Below are 19,110 nucleotides of genomic sequence, written 5' to 3'. Positions count from 1 at the left end.
GGTGTTATTGAGCTATTAAAGCTCTGATCATGGCAGGAGGGTAACAGCAATAGCCTAGCCTCAGTTAGAACTTCATTGGCTACAGCATTGCCATCCATTGCCCTCCAATGGTATTGGATTGAATGAATCAATTACCGCATCTCACGGTCGATTGGCTGCGTTAATCATATATTAATATGTTAAATTTGAAATAAAAAAGGGTGTTAATATGTATATCAAAAGAATGTATTTTAAAAAATATTTCAAGTATTTTAAAGTTTGAATTAGTACTTTTATATTTATACTTTCTTTTTATAGTTTACATATTAAATATTAATATCTTAAACTGTTTAAATTTTAATTTCATTTTTGGAAATACTTATGATGAGGGGGGAGGGTAGTTATATATATGAATCGGTTTTGATCTTATAATGATCCCTAATATAAGACTCGGCTTTTTTTTTTTTCCTGTAATGCAGTCATTGTCTTGGGATATGGTTTTAGAATTTTTTTTTTTTTTTTTTCGGTTTTCTCCTCAAAAGGCATAAAACCAATCTGTAATGCTTTCTACTTTGAGGGTATTTTCATGATTAGACTTCTTGGAGTATTGGCATTACTGCCCTGAAGAAACTTTTGTCTTTGTTTTATCTCTCTTTTATAGTAAAAGATCGATAATAAAATAATAATCATAAATTGATAATAGAGCTTTATATAAATTAGAAATGTTACCAAAAAATCAGAATGTTGAAAGCCACCATTAACTCTTAAGTAAAATTTTCTTATAAATTTAGTAAGAATATTTAAGTGACCGTGAGGATGGCGATGAATCGACCGTGAGATGCGGTGATTAATGATTAATATACCCTTGGAGGGTAGTGGATGGCAATGCTGTAGCCAATGAAGTTTTAACTGAGGCTCGGCTGTTGCTGTTACCCTCTTGCCATGATCAGAGCCTTCTTAGCTCAATAACACCTTATCTCTACACTGTCCTCTACAGATAACGGGGAATATGAAAAGCATTCTTGCTTCGCCCCTTTAAGCCAGTCCTTATAAGGACTATAAGTGATATGAAAAATTCTACAATTATTTTTTTCATAAATTATATCTTAATCAGAACACAGACAAAAACAAGCGCTTATAGTTATGTGTATGTTATATAAATGGCAAATCATACCATTTCCTGTTTACCGGCCATAATGAGGTATGTTGGACCCTGCTGATTGGGGAATATCCCCACTGTATATTCTGACTTGGACATGGCATCATCCTGTTCCTCTTCATCGCTGTCGGATACATGCAATACTTCTTCCACTCTGGCATCGCGCATGTTAATCTGTCCCAAAGGTTTCTGGAAAAAGAGAGAGATTAGATAGTATATTATTAAAAAGAGTTAAACGATGTACAGGTTGTTAAATTTTCTTGCATCTCTATAAGTTTCAGTTAATTTGCCTCATATGAATCATAATTGCATTTGAATTAATAATTTGTAATATCAATATTTGGGATATATGCAAAGAATAAACACTCAAATTATGTTCGTATTATTCTTACCGATTCGTTTGGCATTTTAAAGTAGAGAAACATTCGACCCATCAGAACACACCAACACTTTCTTGAATGTCCATGCTTAACCTGTTAAAAAATCAACAATAAATAAGATCCATTTCAGCAAACATTTAAATAATTGTCCATGCATTTCTTTGTTTAAAATGAAAATAGTACGCAATATTTGTTCGCCCTACTGAAAAGCTAAAATAGAAAACGCTCACTATACATCCCTAATTAACCATGTGGGTCTCAACAGTTGATGCCACCGATTTCGAGCGAAACCATAGCAACAATGCTTCAAAGTACTTCTCTAGAGAAAGACTATTTATTCCCAAGCGAATAAACTGTAGTATTACCTTTGTAAGCCATCCCTGTATAGTTGGCTTATTCTCTTCTTTGCTGAGTGCCAAATGCGCTGTAGTTCTCCTTATGACATTCTGAAGTACTGAAAAAAAGAACAAGAGTCCATCAGAACTGTGTGCAGCACGACTTTTCCTGAGTTTCAGAGTTAACAAATAAACGCTATTCTAGCAAAGAGTCTAAAAGCAAGTAAAATATTTCATTACTATGCATACAGTAATTCAAACAATTACATTCTTAATGGGATTTTACAATAAATAAGGGTGGTATTTTATTATTTATTTTGGAATCAAGTTCACTTCACTGTCAGTCAGCTTATTCGACTAATGACTCTGTGGAGAGTTGAATAGGGAATGCAACAATGCAGTTTAGATGTTGTTTACTACAGGGATTCATTAAGTATGGACCTTTAAATAATATATTCGGGTATCATGTTAAGCTCTCCACTGCTGTTACACCTCATTCTATATACTGAGTTTCAGAAATAGTTAAACTCAGTACTGTATCTTAAAACTATAAGAGACGTAAGTAGAACTTTTGCCACTTAGTTTATCAGTTAACAACCAATCAAAATATTCAAAAGAAATTGATATATTGATAAAATAAATAAAAACAAGATAGTCATGTTAATCGCACGTAATATACAGTTTACGATTTCCATAAAATCAATGATTAAATTTTGGTATTTATTAAGAAATAGTTATTCTTACTTAAATATAAAGAGCCAATAGGCTTCATTTCGGCGATATAAACATTACTGAAATTAAGGGGATATTAAATCCCACATTGTTTTAAAACCGAATAAGAAACTCAAAGATTGGAATCAGAGTTTCATGCCGAATATAGTCAACTGTAAAAGTATCGGTGATTACTAGCGTGAGCTAATGCAAGTAGGCCTAGTACGTAGTACAATCTCAGGCAACTTGTTGCAAAGCTGGGGAAAGTTCTGATCGCTATTCTTGGTATTTTCCATAATGTAAAAACACATTTCCTAGGAAATGTATGCTGTTATTACATTATGGTGGGAGGTCACTACCCAGATCGGTTTCAGCCTTTAGGCTTCATTTCGGCGATAAAAAGTCTATTGGCTCTTTATATTTAAGTAACTTAATGGTTGTATCTGTTTGACAATTCGTATAGCAGAGTATATAAGTTCTTTTCGCTATACCCTTTGGCATCTATTTCGTCTAGCTACTCACGGGTGAAGCCTCAAAAAAGGATGAAACCGGTCTGGGTGGTGACCTCCCACCATAATGTAACAACAACATACATTTTCTAGGAAATGTGTTTTTACATTATGGAAAATCCCAAGATTAGCGATCAGAACTTTCCCCACCTTTGCAACAAGTTGCCTGAGATTGTACTACGTACTAGAACTACGTGCATTATCTCACCCTAGTGGCCGCCGATACTTTTATAGTTGACTATATTCGGCAGGAAACTCTCTGATTCCAATCGTTGAGTTTCTTATTTAGTTTTAAAACAATGTTCTTAAAGTTCTTAAAAGAACTGGGCGATGGACTGAGTCCTTGACTCTTTATCCCGTCATCTGAATGAAGTAAATCTGTGTGAATGGAGTGTTATTGAGCTAAAAAGCTCTAGTCATGGCTGGGTAACGGCAATAGCCGAGCCTCAGTTAGAACTTCATTGGCTTTAGCATTGCCATTTGTCACCCTGGAAGTCCTAAAAAGGACTTTTCCGGGAATCAGGTGTTCATTCCCTCTCTGAAAATCTTAATTTCCCACCTCAATCAATTTAAATCAATTTAAAACAATGTGGGATTTAATATCTCCTTAATTTGAATAATATTTATTCTTATTTATGGTGAACAAGCGTAGTGCGAATTTCATGTATATAGATTTATTCAAAGTATAATCGAGTTCTTACCAAATACACCCTAAAATTTCTGGAATCACTGTTACTGAAGTTCCTTTTGAAGGAGAGTTTTGATCAGGAGGAATCAATCGACCGTGAGATGCGGTGATTGATTCATTCAATCCAATACCCTTGGAGGGTAATGGATAGCAATGCTGTAGCTAATGAAGCTCTAACTGAGGCTCGGCTATTGCTGTTACCCTCCTGCCATGATCAGAGCTTTAATAATAGCTCAATAACCTTATCCCTACACTGTCCGCTACCGATAACGGGGAATATGAAAAGCATTCTTGCTTCGCCCCTTTAAGCCAGTCCTTATATAAGGACTATAAGTTTTGATCAGAGGTCTGACATTTTATATCGTTTTTTGTATGCTTATTTGGCGCTGGCAAAACTTTGATCTTCGAGGAAAGTTATCGCTTCTCGGCCTCTTGGCTAAGATCAGGTGTGTAGTATTGTGTCTACTATTTTTCGTAGTAGACTAGGATTTCGTAGTATCTGTTCTTAACCGTTAATATCGGTACGAATCCCATCCGGGTTCACGATATTCAATCGGAAATTTACAGATCTTCCTAAACCTCGGACCGGGGCAATAATAAACACCTGGTAGTGGGAATAGTTAGGCCCTCCCCCTTCGCCAGCTATGGCCAATGTTTTGCCGCGCACTCTCAGCATCGAGACTAACTCCGATCTGACACCCGACTTTTGGCCAAGGCCCTCATTGACAGCGTCGGTGCGGACCAGATTTTCGGATTCACTCCCTTTGGTGACGGCAGATACCAAGTTGTAGTTAGGAGTGCTGAGACTAGAGACAAATTACTCGAAGGCTTTCAATGTAATGGAAAAGAAATTGTTCCATTCATGGTGGGGAGCATTATCAAAATGCTTAAAATCCCCCAGATTCCCCTTGGAGTATATATATATATATATATATATATATATATATATATAAATAAGTGGCGAAAAAGTCATTCATGAAGTGTTCGGAAAATGGGGCGTTGTACGCAACATACAAGTCCTAAAGGATGCAGACAACCCTCAATGGAAGTCGGGCGAGGTCATTATCTCCCTCGAGATGAAAACGCCCGTTCTCAACTATGTTGTTATCGGATCCGCCAGAGTAATGATTAACTACTCTGGCGTAAAAAAACAGTGTTTCCGATGTGGTGCCTTCACTCACCTTGGGGCAGACTGTCCTAGAGTTAAGTGCAAAAACTGCCTCCAAGCAGGCCACAATCAAGAAAAATGTGAGGCAGCTTGCCTGAAATGCGGGGTCATTGACCACAAAGTGGACACATGCCCATCAAGAACCCTGGCAGAGAGGATGGGAGGTGCAATCACACCTGCAACTGCACCAAGCAATGGAAATAGCACAGCACAGGAAGCTTCTCCACCTTTAAAGGCCACTCCTGATGCTACAGAAAGCCATCCCCCCACCTCTAAGACAACCAAGAAAAACCGTAAGGGAAAAAAAAAATTCCACAACAGAAACGAGCAGTAAAAACCACACAGAAGAAACAGTCGATATAACTACAGTAGAAGAAAGAGAAACTACAAATACTAATATTGATATAGATATAGCCAAGGAAGAAGAAAAGATGGAGGCAGACACCAACACTTCCAAGCGGCCATTAAGCCCACAAGAAGAAGAGTTGATAACACCAAAAACAGCTAAAGTATCTGAGACCGCCCACCCAGAAGTCCCTCATGCAAAAGCAGGGGAGACTCTAAGCCATCTTATTAGAGGTATCCCTGGGGTGGCGGATAAATTCAAAGAAGCGATGGCAAAATTAGGAGAACCTGAACTCCTCCTTACAGGGAAGCATGGATCTGATGTTGTCAGTGCAAAATGGGGTGACCTTTTCGTTGATGACATCAGCTCTGATCAAGTAGAGGTAGCTATGGATTTAGATGAGGAGGCAGTTTCGGCGTTTTTGATAGCTCTCTGCAAACTGGACATAGTCAGGGCTGATTTTGCTGATGTCATCAACGAAAAGGTTTTCTGGGTTTCCTTTACTCAGCTTCACTGGTTTTTAGATCCCACAGGTGGGGGAGGACCTGAGAACCCGAGCGGCGAAGGCTTACAGCGAGGCGGTGCAGTTTCTTGTGAGCTGCATCACTCGGGCCAGATCCTTCCTCCGCCTCTAAGTTTACCTTTCCATTCCTTCTCCAGATTTATTATTTTTAGGATTTATTTGTTTTGTTACATGTTTCCTTTTTAGGATTTTTCCTTTTTTGTAAAGTGAAAAATCAACGACCGTTTTAGAAACGCCCCTGGGGGGCAAACAGCTAAAACAGGTCAGCTGAGGCCTCTTTTACCTACACCTACTCTACCACTATGCACTCTATCTTTATTTCCTCTCCTACTATCTGCTGACTCTCAGCCTATCTTACTCGACAGGCCAATGATGAAGTTTGTTGAACTCACAAAATAATAACAGCATACATTTCCTAGGAAATGTGTTTTTACATTATGGAAAATACCAAGATTAGTGATCAGAACTTTCCCCACCTTTGCAACGAGTTGCCTGAGATTGTATTACGTACTAGGACTATGTATATTAGCTCACCCTAGTGGCCGCCGATACTTTTATAGTTGACTATATTCGGCAGGAAACTCTCTGATTCCAGTCTTTGAGTTTCTTATTCGGTTTTAAAACAATGTGGGATTTAATATCCCCTTAATTTGAATAATATTTATTCTTATTTATGGTGAACAAGTGTAGTGCGAATTTCATGTATATAGATTTATTTAAAGTATAATCGAGTTCTTATCATATACACCCTAAATTTTCTGGAATCACTGTTACTGAAGTTCCTTTTGAAGGAGAATTTTGATCAGAGGGAAGAAACCCTTGGAGGGTAATGGATGGCAATGCTGTAGCCAATGAAGTTCTAACTGAAGCACGGCCATTGCTGTTACCCTCTTGCCATGATCAGAGCTTTAATAGCTCAACAACACCTTATCCCTACACTGTCCTCTACAGATAACGGGGAAAATGAAAAGCATTTTTGCTTCGCCCCTTTAAGTAAGTCCTTATAAGGACTATTTTGATCAGAGGCCTGACAAATCACATCACCCTTGGAGGGTAATGGATAGCAATGCTGTAACCAATGAAGTTCTCACGGAGGCTCGGCTATTGCTGCTACCCTCCTGCCATGATCAGAGCTTTAATAGCTCAATAACACCTTATTCCTACACTGTCATCTACAGATAACGGGGAAGATGAAAAAGCATTCTTGCTTCGCCCCTTTAAGCTAGACCTTACAAGGACTTTTGATTAGAAGAATTCCTTTTTTTTCTGGATGGAGAGTGCTGTCATTGTGATCGGACGTATTCCTTTAGACTCTGCCTAGTTGAATTTATATATATATATATATAAGGTTTTTCGGGAAGCTCACATTGCACTGGAACTAACACAGTTCGAGACTTACTATCTCCTCCTCTGTATGAAATATGCAGAGGTATAATGGCCGGCAGGCCCCACCCGCAATGAGTACCAGTGGTGGACGAATGGTATTTTAGGGAGGTAGGTCTTTGCACTGGGACACAGTGCAAAGACCTACCTCCTTGTTTTTAGGATAATCACCTATAACAAACTAACTTTTTGCTGCTAGAAGCTTACTGTAAGCTGTTTACGGGATTAGCTAGTAAACTCTCAGTCTACAGGATTACTCGGGAAACCCGAGAAACCGCTATTTTCTCTTAGGCCAAATTATGGACTCTCCATACAATGAGCTCGATTTTAAGCAGCTATTGGCAATCTTCAAACATATAGGAGGCCTACTACAAAGGAAATGGCTAGGGTGGCAATCCACCAAATAGAAGAGGTTGAAACAGAGAACTGTCAATCCCCTGACCCCCTCCCCAGCACTTCTCAAGAACACCAGAGAGATTATGTCACCGGCTAACGACCAGCCCCTAGTGGACTCAGATAACTCTACAGACTATCAGGTTGTCAGCAGAAAGAAGCGTAAGTAGGGTTCGCCAGAAGCAGATCCTGAAATAATACCTCAACCCTTGGAAAGAACAACTCCAATGGGCTTAACAGCACAATCTGATGAAAGAATAGAGACCGACTCCAGGGCACAACCCAAAGAGAGGATTCCACCAGTAATTTTAAGAACAAAAGAAAAATGGTCTTTAATTACAGAGACGATGAAGAACACAAACATCAAATTTACATCAGCCAAGAGTACAGATGAAGGAATCCGGATTCAACCTGAAGGAATTTCGGACTACCGCCAGCTCACCAGACTTATGGATGAACTGAAAGTCCCATACCACACGTTTCAGCCTAAAAGTGAAAAAAATTTAAAGGTGGTAATCAGAGGGCTGGTTGAGACCATACCAGCCGAAGAAATAGCTACTGACCTCAGATCACAAGGCCTTAAACCGATTAAGATATCGCACATGTACCGAGAAGACAAACGCCCCATGCCTCTGGTCTTGGGCGAGATCAGTAAAGACCACAGAGAAATTTACGACCTTAAAAGAGTTTGCAGCTTAATCATCAAGACCGAACCTCTCAGAAGAAAGGCTTCAGCTGGTCAATGCCATCGCTGCCAAAAGTATGGGCATGCGCAGAAACTTGTAGGGTGGAATACAAATGTGTGAAGTGCTGAAATAATCATCCCTCGCACACATGTGCCAAACCAAGAACCACTCCTACTAAGTGTGCCAATTGTGGCGGCCCACATCCTAATTACAAGGGCTGTTCACTCCATCCATCTAACCTGACAAGAACTAGGGAGGCGGTGACCCCGTCCACTCAGAAGCGAGTCACACACCTTTAATCGGAATTTAAAGTGCGGAATATTACACCTGATATCATATGCCTCTGTAGTTTCCTCAAGCAACAAATCGGCAGAAACCACATCAAGCAGCCAAAACTCTGCTGCAATGCTTGCTGCCACTGGGAGAAATGCTATCAGCTTTTAGAATCAAATCCAAACCAGGCTGACACAAACAGATTTCTCAAAAATACCCAAGTCATATTCTCGTTAATTAATGGATAATTCGGCCATCAGAATAACTTCTATACAGGTTGCATTCTGGAATGCTAATAGACTCAGCACAACATTCTAGAAACTCCAAGAGTTTGCTACCCACTACAAAATTGATATTCTGTTAGTTAATGAGGCCCATCTGCGGCCCTGTGATAATCCCAAGCTAAGAAATTACTCGTTAATTGTAAATGATAGACCTAATGCCAGAGGTGGAGGTACTGCAATCTTTATCAAGAAAAACATCCGTTATAATGAGATAAAAAAGATTCCTACAACTAATCTGGAAAACACTGGCATAGAAATTTACATCATTAATGCAGGAAACTTAAAAATATATTCTCTTTATAACCCTCCAGGCAGAACTCTGCTATCCGCTGATCTGATCTTTTTCAGCTGCTTGACGCTACGGGAGCAACAATAGTAACAGGTGATCTAAACTCAAAACATCCCTTATGGAATAGCAGGTGTACCAATTACAACGGAAAAATCCTTTCAAATTTTGCTAAGCTGAGAAATATTATAATCGCAGGCCAAATTGAACCAACACACTATGGAACACATGGCAGGCCCGATGTATTAGATATAGCCATATTCAAAAACACATCTCATCAATTCCAGCTGCAAGTAGTTAACGTCCTCAGTTCGGACCACAACCCAGTACTTCTAAAAATGGGAGAGGATCCGGAACTTATTCCCAGTCAGTCATTTACTAATTTCACAAAATTCAAGGCTACAATCAACACTATCATGGATTCAGTGCCGAATATCTCTTCCTGTGAAGAAATTGACGCAGCAGTCAACAACCTGGAAAGAAAAATTCAAACTAGCTTAACTGCAGCCTCTTCTATTTCCACTTCATCTCAAGTAAACCTACTTCCAGAAGAAATCCTTGCGCTAATCAAAAACAAAAATATAATCTGACGTCGCTTTCATAACACGCTATCTGCTCAAGATCGCCAAGAACTGAACTGAGCATCAAACTTACTTCGCTATGCACTAAAAGATCACAGACATCTACAATGGGAAAGAGAACTTTGTTCCCTGAAAACTGAAGATAACTCCTTGTGGAAGTTGGCAAAGGCTATCCGTACGGACCGTTCCAATATCCACTCCATTCACGGAGAAAGAGGTATAGTTTATATGGACGATGAAAAGGCAGAAGCCCTCGCTGAAGCTCTCCAACTTCAGTGCAGTCCTAATTATGCATCTGCGGATTTGGTCTTCATAGAGAAAATTCACCGTCGAGTCCGTACTGTGCTCCATCAGCCTAACAACTGTGAAAATATCTGTCTGTCCCACCTTGCCTAATTAGGTCTACTCAATCATTAGGAAGCTTAACAACAAAAAAGTCCCTGGCCCAGATGAAATTAACAACAAAACAATCAAGGCCCTTCTGCACAAAGCTGTCATGCACTTGGTAGCAATCATAAATGCAATACTCAGACTAAACTATTTTCCAACCCGATGGAAACAAGCAGATATAATCCTCATTCATAAGCCAGGAAAAGCGCCTCAGTTACCGCAAAGTTACCAATCAGTCTCCTTTCATGCTTGGGAAAGATTGCAGAAAAAATCATCCTCAATCGACTTCAAGATGTGGTGAACATTAACAACACAATACCGAAAGAGCAGTTTGCGTTTCGAACCGGACACAGTACTACACAACAAGTTCACAAACTGGTCGAATTTATCACTACTGGATTCAATTGGCGACAACATACAGGAGCTGTTTTTCTGGATGTAGCAAAAGCCTTTGATAAGGTTTGGCAAAAAGGCCTCATCTATAAATTATTTATGGCCAAAGTTACGCTCTACCTTATCAAACTTATCGACTCCTTTCTAAAAAACCGGAATCAGGTCAAGTTGAGAGGAATCAAATCCTCTTTGAAAAGAATCACTGCAGGTGTTCCTCAAGGCTCGTTGCTCTCTCCGCTGCTTTTTAACATCTTCGTTGCTGACGCCCGTAACACGACATCAACCACCACAGCTTGCTATGCGGATGACATGGCAATTTTGAGTAGATCTCTCAGGCCGAACTTAGCTACACAGCGCTTGCAGACTGCAGCAACAAACCTGGAAAAATGGCTCAGGATATGGAGAATAGCTGTGAATGCCGACATAAGTACTGCCATTCTCTTCACAAGACGGAAGGCATCCCACTACGGAGAAATCAAACTTTTCAACACAACTATTCCATGGAAATTCAGCACCAAATATTTAGGTATTCAACTAGACAACTGCCTCAACTTTAACTCTCACATCGACTATGCCTGCAGCAAGGCAAACTCCGCAATTATGCAACTTTACTCTCTTCTCAACCGAAGAAGCCAGTCAGCACAGAAAACAAACTACAGATCTACAAAACAATCATTAGACCCCACATTAACTTATGGATCACCGGCTTAGGGTCGCACCTTTCCTGGCAACATCAAAAAGCTACAGGTCATCCAGAACAAATGTCTCCGTATGATATTCAATGCTCCGTGGTTTGTCAGGAATGCTCTTCTCCATCGAGATGCTGACATTCCTGTTATTCACATGTTTCTCCGTGATACTGCCATTACATATTTCACCAAACAGCTAATCATCCCAATCAACTCATTCGAGAGTCATCTAACTACGATGAAAACGATAGATGGAAACACAAGCGTCCGAAAGCGGCTCTGCTCATCGGTACAGACGCCCCCACACTGCCCTAAAATAGGTGAGCCAGGTGCTCGATAAATTCTCATTAATTTAAGCCATTTTCATAGAGATGAAGGGATGGTAATCCATGGGATTGAGGTCCATCAAGCCACAGAAGTTATCATTTTAAAAGGACTCATTCTGATCATTTTTATCAGAATGAGTCCTTTTTAGGACTTCCAGGGTAACAAATGGCAATGCTGTAGTCAATGGAGTTTTAACTGAGGCTCGGCTATTGCCGTTACCCAGCCATGACTAGAGCTTTTTAGCTCAATAACACCCCATCCATACAGATCTTCTTCATTCAGATGACAGGATAAAGAGTCAAGGACTCAGTCCATCGCCCAGTTCTTTTAAGAACTTTAAGCCTCGTTAAGTGGGGAGCTATTGCTGTTACCCTCCTGCCATGACCAGAGCTTTAATAGCTCAATAACACCTTATCCCTACACTGTCCTCTACAGATAACGGGGAAGATGAAAAGCATTCTTGCTTCACCCCTTTAAGCCAGTCCTTATAAGGATAAGGCCTCGTTAAGTATCCCTGTGTGGTTGCCGGGATAAGAATAGTTCCAACGTAAATCCATGCGTGTCGTAAAAGGCGACTAAAATGGACGCTGAGTTTCGAGAGTTCGCTCTCTCAGGTTTCTTCCGGAATTTTTCTCTCGGTGAGGGGGGGGAGCTGATTTCGGGGGGTTTGCCCTGAGAGAGCATTTTGAGTCTCGGGGAGAGTGTTCTCCGGCGTGGCTCGAGAGGCGCTTTGTCGGGGGATGCTTTTCTCTGGAGTATGAGAGGTTCTGCTCAGTGGTGGGGGTGCCCGTCATTGAGTGGAGCCAACGCTGAGTTGGACGGTCTTTCGGCCACTATGGAGTGGTCTAGACATCGTCCTAATTTTTCGAGTTTGCTTTACTTTTAAAAAAAGCACCAATGTAGCTAATGCATGTCGTACGAGGCGACTAAAATGGGTACCCAGGGAGGGTAATGAATGGCAATGCTGTAGCAAATGAAATTCTAACTGAGGCTCGGCTATTGCTGTTACCCTCTTGTCATGATCAGAGCTTTAATAGCTCAATAACTGTAGCAAATGCTGTAGCAAATGAAATTCTAACTGAGGGAGAGTGTTCTCCGGCGTGGCTCGAGAGGGGCTTTGTCGGGGGATGCTTTTCTCTGGAGTATGAGAGGTTCTGCTCAGTGGTGGGGGTGCCCGTCATTGAGTGGAGCCAACGCTGAGTTGGACGGTCTTTCGGCCACTATGGAGTGGTCTAGACATCGTCCTAATTTTTCGAGTTTGCTTTACTTTTAAAAAAAGCACCAATGTAGCTAATGCATGTCGTACGAGGCGACTAAAATGGGTACCCAGGGAGGGTAATGAATGGCAATGCTGTAGCAAATGAAATTCTAACTGAGGCTCGGCTATTGCTGTTACCCTCTTGTCATGATCAGAGCTTTAATAGCTCAATAACACCATATCCCTACACTGTTCTCTAGAGATAACGGGGAAAATGAAAAGCATTCTTGTTCGCCCCTTTAAACCAGTCCTTATAAGGCCTCGTTAAGTGAGTATTTTCTGAATTATAGATGAGAAATAGTTTGAGGGAAATCGTCGTATCATTTTTTATATTAGATGAGATATCCGGTATTTTTGAAACATAATGAAAAAAGATGGCCTATTTTCAGAATATTTTGAAAATAGGCCACGTTTTTTCATTATGTTTCAAAAATACCGGATATTTCATCTAATCTAAAAAATGATACGACGAATTCCCTCAAACTATGGAAGAGCTTGTTAACATGCGGCTCAGTTGGTATCAAAATAACCAAAAAAGATCTGGGTTCGAATTCTGTTCAGGATGAGAAGAACCTTTGAGAACTTTTCACCTGAAGGTGAGTTAGCTTTTCACACAGAAGTGCAGGAGTTTTCTCTGAAAGCAAGTAAATTGACCAAAGAGCCATTCATTTAACAGATAAATACATTTGCGAGGTAGATTACAGTAATGTTTCAATAAAGCAGCCTTCCTCAACGACAATACGAGGTTAACTAGTAGCATAATAGTGTGTTCTGCCCTTGGACCACTACTATTGTATATTAATGACATTGAGGTGGTCTGGAGGGAAACATTTAGCTCTAGGCGGATAAATCAAAGATCAGGTAATAAGGTGACACTTCTGAAACAGAATCCTGGCTGGTTTCAGCAAACGTGATTTTATGGACAAATGTTAATGAGTATCAGTTTAATGTTGCTAATTGCGGGGTTATGTATTTTAGATTGAAGTCATTACAGACTGAGTATTATGTTAATTGGAATTTGTTGCAAGTGGCTGATGAAGCTAGAGAGCTAGTGGTAATAAAGTTTAGAGGGCACATGCCAAGATGGTTACGACATAACTTTAGCTAATGTTAAAAAGAAAGTGTCTTTTTGGCAGAAGACTGTTATTCTTCTACTTTATGAGTCATTGATAAGTCAAATTGGCTAACTGAAATGTTGATCACATTGGCTGACTGCAGTTCTTATCAAGAACTTTATTTCAAAAAATTAAACGCAATAGGGAAAAACATAGTTTTTGACCTTAGAGTAGTTCTCTTGTAGTTACCAAAACTGGAATTATCGTCACGAAAATTATTAATGAATATTATGTACTGCTTCATGTGTTTCTTTTATTACTGGAATAACTTACCTTTTATCCATTCTTCCATCGTTGTGTTCGAGTCAGCAGTCAGATAGTAGGTCCTTTTACTCGTACAGATCTGAAATAACAGAACAAAATAAAAATTTACGTCTTATTCATCTAATTTGAATAAAATGTCACAGAACAGTATTCCTTTAGGTTAATCATCTTCAGGATATCTCGAAACAAATTATATGTAGAAAAAATTGTGAAAAAAAAGTCATCATCATTATCATCATCAAATTCCTGCCATGTACCCTCAAGGGGGGTGTACAGGATATGATAGTACTACATGAAAAAATTACATCATTACTAACTTCCTATCTACAATTTTCCTCCAAATCAGTCTGTTACTTGTCAAGACTCCAACATTATCAGATCTTATATTTCTATCGTCTAAGGCACTTTGTACCGTATCAATCCACCTATATCTTGGTCTTCCTCTGGGTCGTTTTCCTGCCAACCTGGCAGAGAACACTTGTTTTGCTAATCTTTCCTCTCCCATTCTATTTAAGTGACCATACCACCTCAGATTAGCTCTGCTAACACATTCCTGGATGCCGACAATGTCAAGTTCTTTCCTAATATCCTCATTTTTAATATGATATTGCCATTGATGCCATCTGTTCACGCCTCTAATCTTTCTCAGGACTCTCATATCTGCGGTCTCTAGTCTTTGGTCAAGTGTTTTACTTCTGACCCAGCTCTCAGATCCATAAGTTAAAACTGGTTTGAACACTGTCTTGTATACAGCTAATTTAGTTTTCCGACTAATTTCTTTTTTATTCCATATGAATTTATTCAATTGACTTCCCACCATACCAGCTTTGCTGATTCTGTTGTCTATTTCTATATTTAATTTACCATCTTCAGTAAAAATCGTGCCTAAGTAGCTGAAATGTTTTACTTGTTCCACAGGTTCTCCATTCACAACACAGTTGACATTTTCAATAATTCTGTCTATTTTCATTGTCTTTGTCTTTTTATTTCTGACCTTCATACCATATCTATTACAACAGCTATTCAACTTAGTCAGAGAATCTTGCAGACTTGTAGCGGATTTATTTAGAAGTATAACATCATCTGCATAAAGCAAAGAGCTGACATTAACATCTCCAATTTTGATATCAGGATTAATACCACATTCCTTCATAATGTGATCCATATAGATAATGAATAACAGAGGGGATAATGTACATCCTTGTCTCACACCACATTTAACATTAAACCATCTTCCTGTACTTCCTTCAATTCTAACTGCTGACTTACAACTCAAATAAAGACTAAGTATTGCTTGATATAATGCCCCATTGACACCATATAACTGCAGCGTATTGAATAGCTTCTCTCTTGGCACCTTGTCATATGCCTTTTCCAAATCGACAAAACTTAAATACAGATCTTTGTTATATTCCCATGCTTTCTCGACTATTTGTCGTAAAGTGAAGATCTGATCCTGACAGCCTCTATTTGGCCTGAATCCAGCTTGTTCTTCACCAAGCTTTTCTTCCACAATTCTTCTCAACCGTTTCTCAAGTATACTTGCATAGATCTTGCCAGGAACACTCAGTAGGGAAATACCTCTGTAATTCTCACATTCAGTTTTATTTCCCTTTTTATATATGGGTACTATGAGAGCTCTACTCCAATCATCAGGAATTCGTCCCTCTGTCCAGGCTTTCTGAACTATGCAGTGCAGCCACTGTAAGACTCTTATACCACCATGCTTTAGCATTTCTGGTCGAATATCATCTACTCCTGCTGCCTTTCCACATTTCAAGCCTTTGATGGCTTTTTCTACTTCAAGTATGGATATGTATTCCTGACTGCATGCCTGGTCAGTGTTTTTTATCACTGTGCTGTCATCACTGCTTGTTTCATTTAGCAGTTTTTCAAAGTAATTACTCCATACTTCAAGGATATCTTTTTCTCCTGTTTTCATGTCACCTTTATCATCTCTAATTCCTTTTACAGCACTCTTTCCTCCATTCCTAAGCTTCTTCAACAACCTCCAGAATATTTTGCCACTTTCTTGATATTTATTTTCTATATTCTTGCCAAAGTCCTCCCATGACTTTTGTTTAGCTAGTTTTACACACTGTTTAGCTTTCTTACATTTGTCTCTGTATTCTGTAAGAATAAAAGCTGACTTATTTGCCAGGAACTTTTGATAAGCTTTCTTCTTTTCCTTCACTGCCTCTTTAACTTCCTGTGTCCACCAGGGAGTTCTGATTTTTTTATCCTTGCACACAACCTCACCACATGCCTCTCTGGCAGAATCAATCAATGTTTTCTTCAGAGTTTGCCACTGAATCTCCAAGGTTTGATTCCTGTTCTCAAACTCTTTCATTTTTTCTTCAATAATCTTTGTGTATTTTAGTCTACAGTTCGCATCTGAGAGCTGCTCAATTTTTATTCGCTTTAAAACTTTCTTACATATTTTTCTTTTCAATATGAAATTCAATTTTATCCTGCTCAAGACTAAATAGTGATCACTTCCAATTTCAAATCCTCTGTACACTCTGGTGTCCTGCACCAGGGAGAAAACATCACTATCAACAATAACATAGTCAATGAGACTTTTCTTATTCCTAGCCTCTTCTCTCCATGTGAATTTGTGCACATTTTTATGTTGGAACATGGTGTTAGTAATAACAAGTCCATGTCCTGAGCAGAAATCCAACAGATATTTGCCATTATTATTAGCTTTGCTCTTTTCTCCAAATTTTCCCAAAATATTTTTGTATGTCTGACAATCATTTCCTACCCTGCTATTTAGATCCCCAACAAGGACCAACTTTTCCTTTTTCATTGTGTCAGTTGCTTTTTCTAAAGCCTCAAAAAATTCTTCCACTTCTACCTTAGTAGAACCTTCTGTGGGACCATAGGAACAAATAAGTCTCATTGTCCAGTTCCCCATTCTCATATTTGCCCACATTACTCTACTTGAGACTGACTGCCATTCAAGAAGATTAGCCTCGTATTTTGTGTTGAATACTATGGCTACTCCTTCTTTTCCGTGATTGTCATTGCCTGAATATAACATTTTGTATTTATTGAAAAAAAAAGTAAACAGGATTAATATTTATCTTATTTTAATGATTACTTATAGATAACTTAAAAAGGTGTATAATATACTGATGTTTTATGAACATATACACATAGTTTTTTTAATAAATAAATAAATAAATATATATATATATATAATCTATTTATTTATTTAAAAAAGTCTCTGTATTTCATAAGCTTTCAAAGCTAATCAGAAAGAGAATTAGCTATTACGATAATCGAAAATAGGTCATACCTCGAATGTTGCTGCTCCCTCAGCTCTGTTGACCCTGCACATCTCATCCAATATGATTTGCCCCTGCGGCTTCCGATTGACATCATTCTAGAAATAACAGAATGATATTACTTCTCTTTCCATACACACAGCGGATTTTCCGAAGTTATACCTGTGTAGTATTTTGGAGAGAGGATATTGATTGTAGTAAACAGTGAATTCATGCGAAGTGATTTGAAAATAACAAGAAAAAAAAACTCATATTAATGTCAAAAGAGGATTAATGATAGCAATCGCTGTCAAGATTCTTGCATGAAATACGGAAATTCCTCTGTAATTATCATTGTTTTATTTCCTTTTAAATTAAAGTTCATTTATCTGATTAATGGCTATATATTTATATATCACTGTGATGTGAAATTTTTTTTAAAAATGTATAAAATCTCTAATTTCGATATTAAGCGATTTGATCAAGAGATTGATTACAAAATTAAATTCCTAACGTTAATATTTTCAGTGTGTTACTATATCAAATGAAATTAAAACTCCGAGTCTATGTGAAATTAAAAATTTCGTTTATAACGTAGGTTTTTACAAAATAACAATACTCGGTTCAATTAAAATTAATATTATATTAAATTAGGAAAGGTGTATAAAAATACAAAATACAGAAAAAAAATCTTATTTTTTTAAATCATATATAAAACTAGAAAATAATAATCTTCTTACAAATAATTATTGTGAAATAAGAGAGTTGGAATTATTCTGGTTTTAGATATGTAACAACATTAAACGTCCAAAAAACATTGACTTATCAGACTATCAGAAGCTAAATGAAATAATACAAGAACAGACAGCATTCTGACTAGATTATACAGCTTCCTACTCCAAACGTGTCTGTCCTGGGCGTACACTGCTGCTGTGTGGCACTTGTAATCTTATTCTATTAAGGTTTTGTTTGATATTCTGGATCCATCTCATTTGGATCCAGAATATTTGTGAATAAGGCCAAATCATCAGCCTTTGAATATATTTTACATTTGAAAATTTGGTTTATGATGTGTATTCGTCTTCTGAATTCGTTTTATTCATCTCTGAGTTGCTTTTCAACCAGGTCCTCGATCCTGTTGAGTATAACAACGCAGAGGACATTTGCTGGAATAAATAATAAGCCGATTGTCTTATAATTCTTATACACCACTTCCTTTCTTAACAATAGGCACAATTATACTTTTGGTAAATTCTCTGGGAACTTGACCACTTGTAATGTTCATCATCTGGCTAAAGGTGTAGAATTTTCAATTAAGATAGGGTACATATGGAATTATCGGGCGGGAAAGTATGACAAGCTTAGGAGTTTGATTGGTTCAGTGCCATGGCATGTACAACTGCAAGGACTAGAAGTTGATAGTGCATGGGAGGTAGTTAAGAAGTGCTTGCATGAAGCAATGGCTGACTGTATACCTAGAGTCCGAATAATAAATCAAGTAGGGGTTAAATGGATGGATAACACCATTAAGCTTGAGTTGCAAAAAAAGAAACAACTATGGAGGGAATTTAAGGAGAAGGGTGACCGGCAGGCACATGAACGGTATAAAGCGCAGGCCAGAAGGGTGACGAGTGTGGTAAGAAAAGCAAAAAAGGATTACGAAAGAACATTGGCCATGCAGGCTAAAGAGAATCCTAAACAGTTTTTTAGATATGTAG

General features: G+C 38.5%; 1 protein-coding gene across 1 annotated transcript in view; it reads right to left on the bottom strand.

Annotated features, from left to right (window-relative positions):
* Positions 1–19,110, bottom strand: part of LOC150101431 (pleckstrin homology domain-containing family H member 1-like) — a 335,105-nt gene that overhangs the window by 84,689 nt on the left and 231,306 nt on the right. The window contains exons 13-17 of the mRNA XM_090400895.1: positions 17,425–17,511; positions 14,130–14,199; positions 1,884–1,972; positions 1,531–1,611; positions 1,154–1,327 (exon numbers count right to left, since the gene is read on the bottom strand). Of these exons, the coding sequence (XP_090257021.1) occupies positions 1,154–1,327; positions 1,531–1,611; positions 1,884–1,972; positions 14,130–14,199; positions 17,425–17,511 (501 nt within the window). The remainder of the gene's footprint in view (positions 1–1,153; positions 1,328–1,530; positions 1,612–1,883; positions 1,973–14,129; positions 14,200–17,424; positions 17,512–19,110) is intronic.

The sequence above is a fragment of the Typopeltis vanoorti genome, chromosome 11, assembly GCF_054136105.1.
Source record: "Typopeltis vanoorti isolate ZY-2024b chromosome 11, IOZ_Tvanoo_1.0, whole genome shotgun sequence".
Lineage (NCBI taxonomy): Eukaryota > Metazoa > Arthropoda > Arachnida > Uropygi > Thelyphonidae > Typopeltis > Typopeltis vanoorti.
This window is presented reverse-complemented; position numbering and strand designations above follow the sequence as displayed.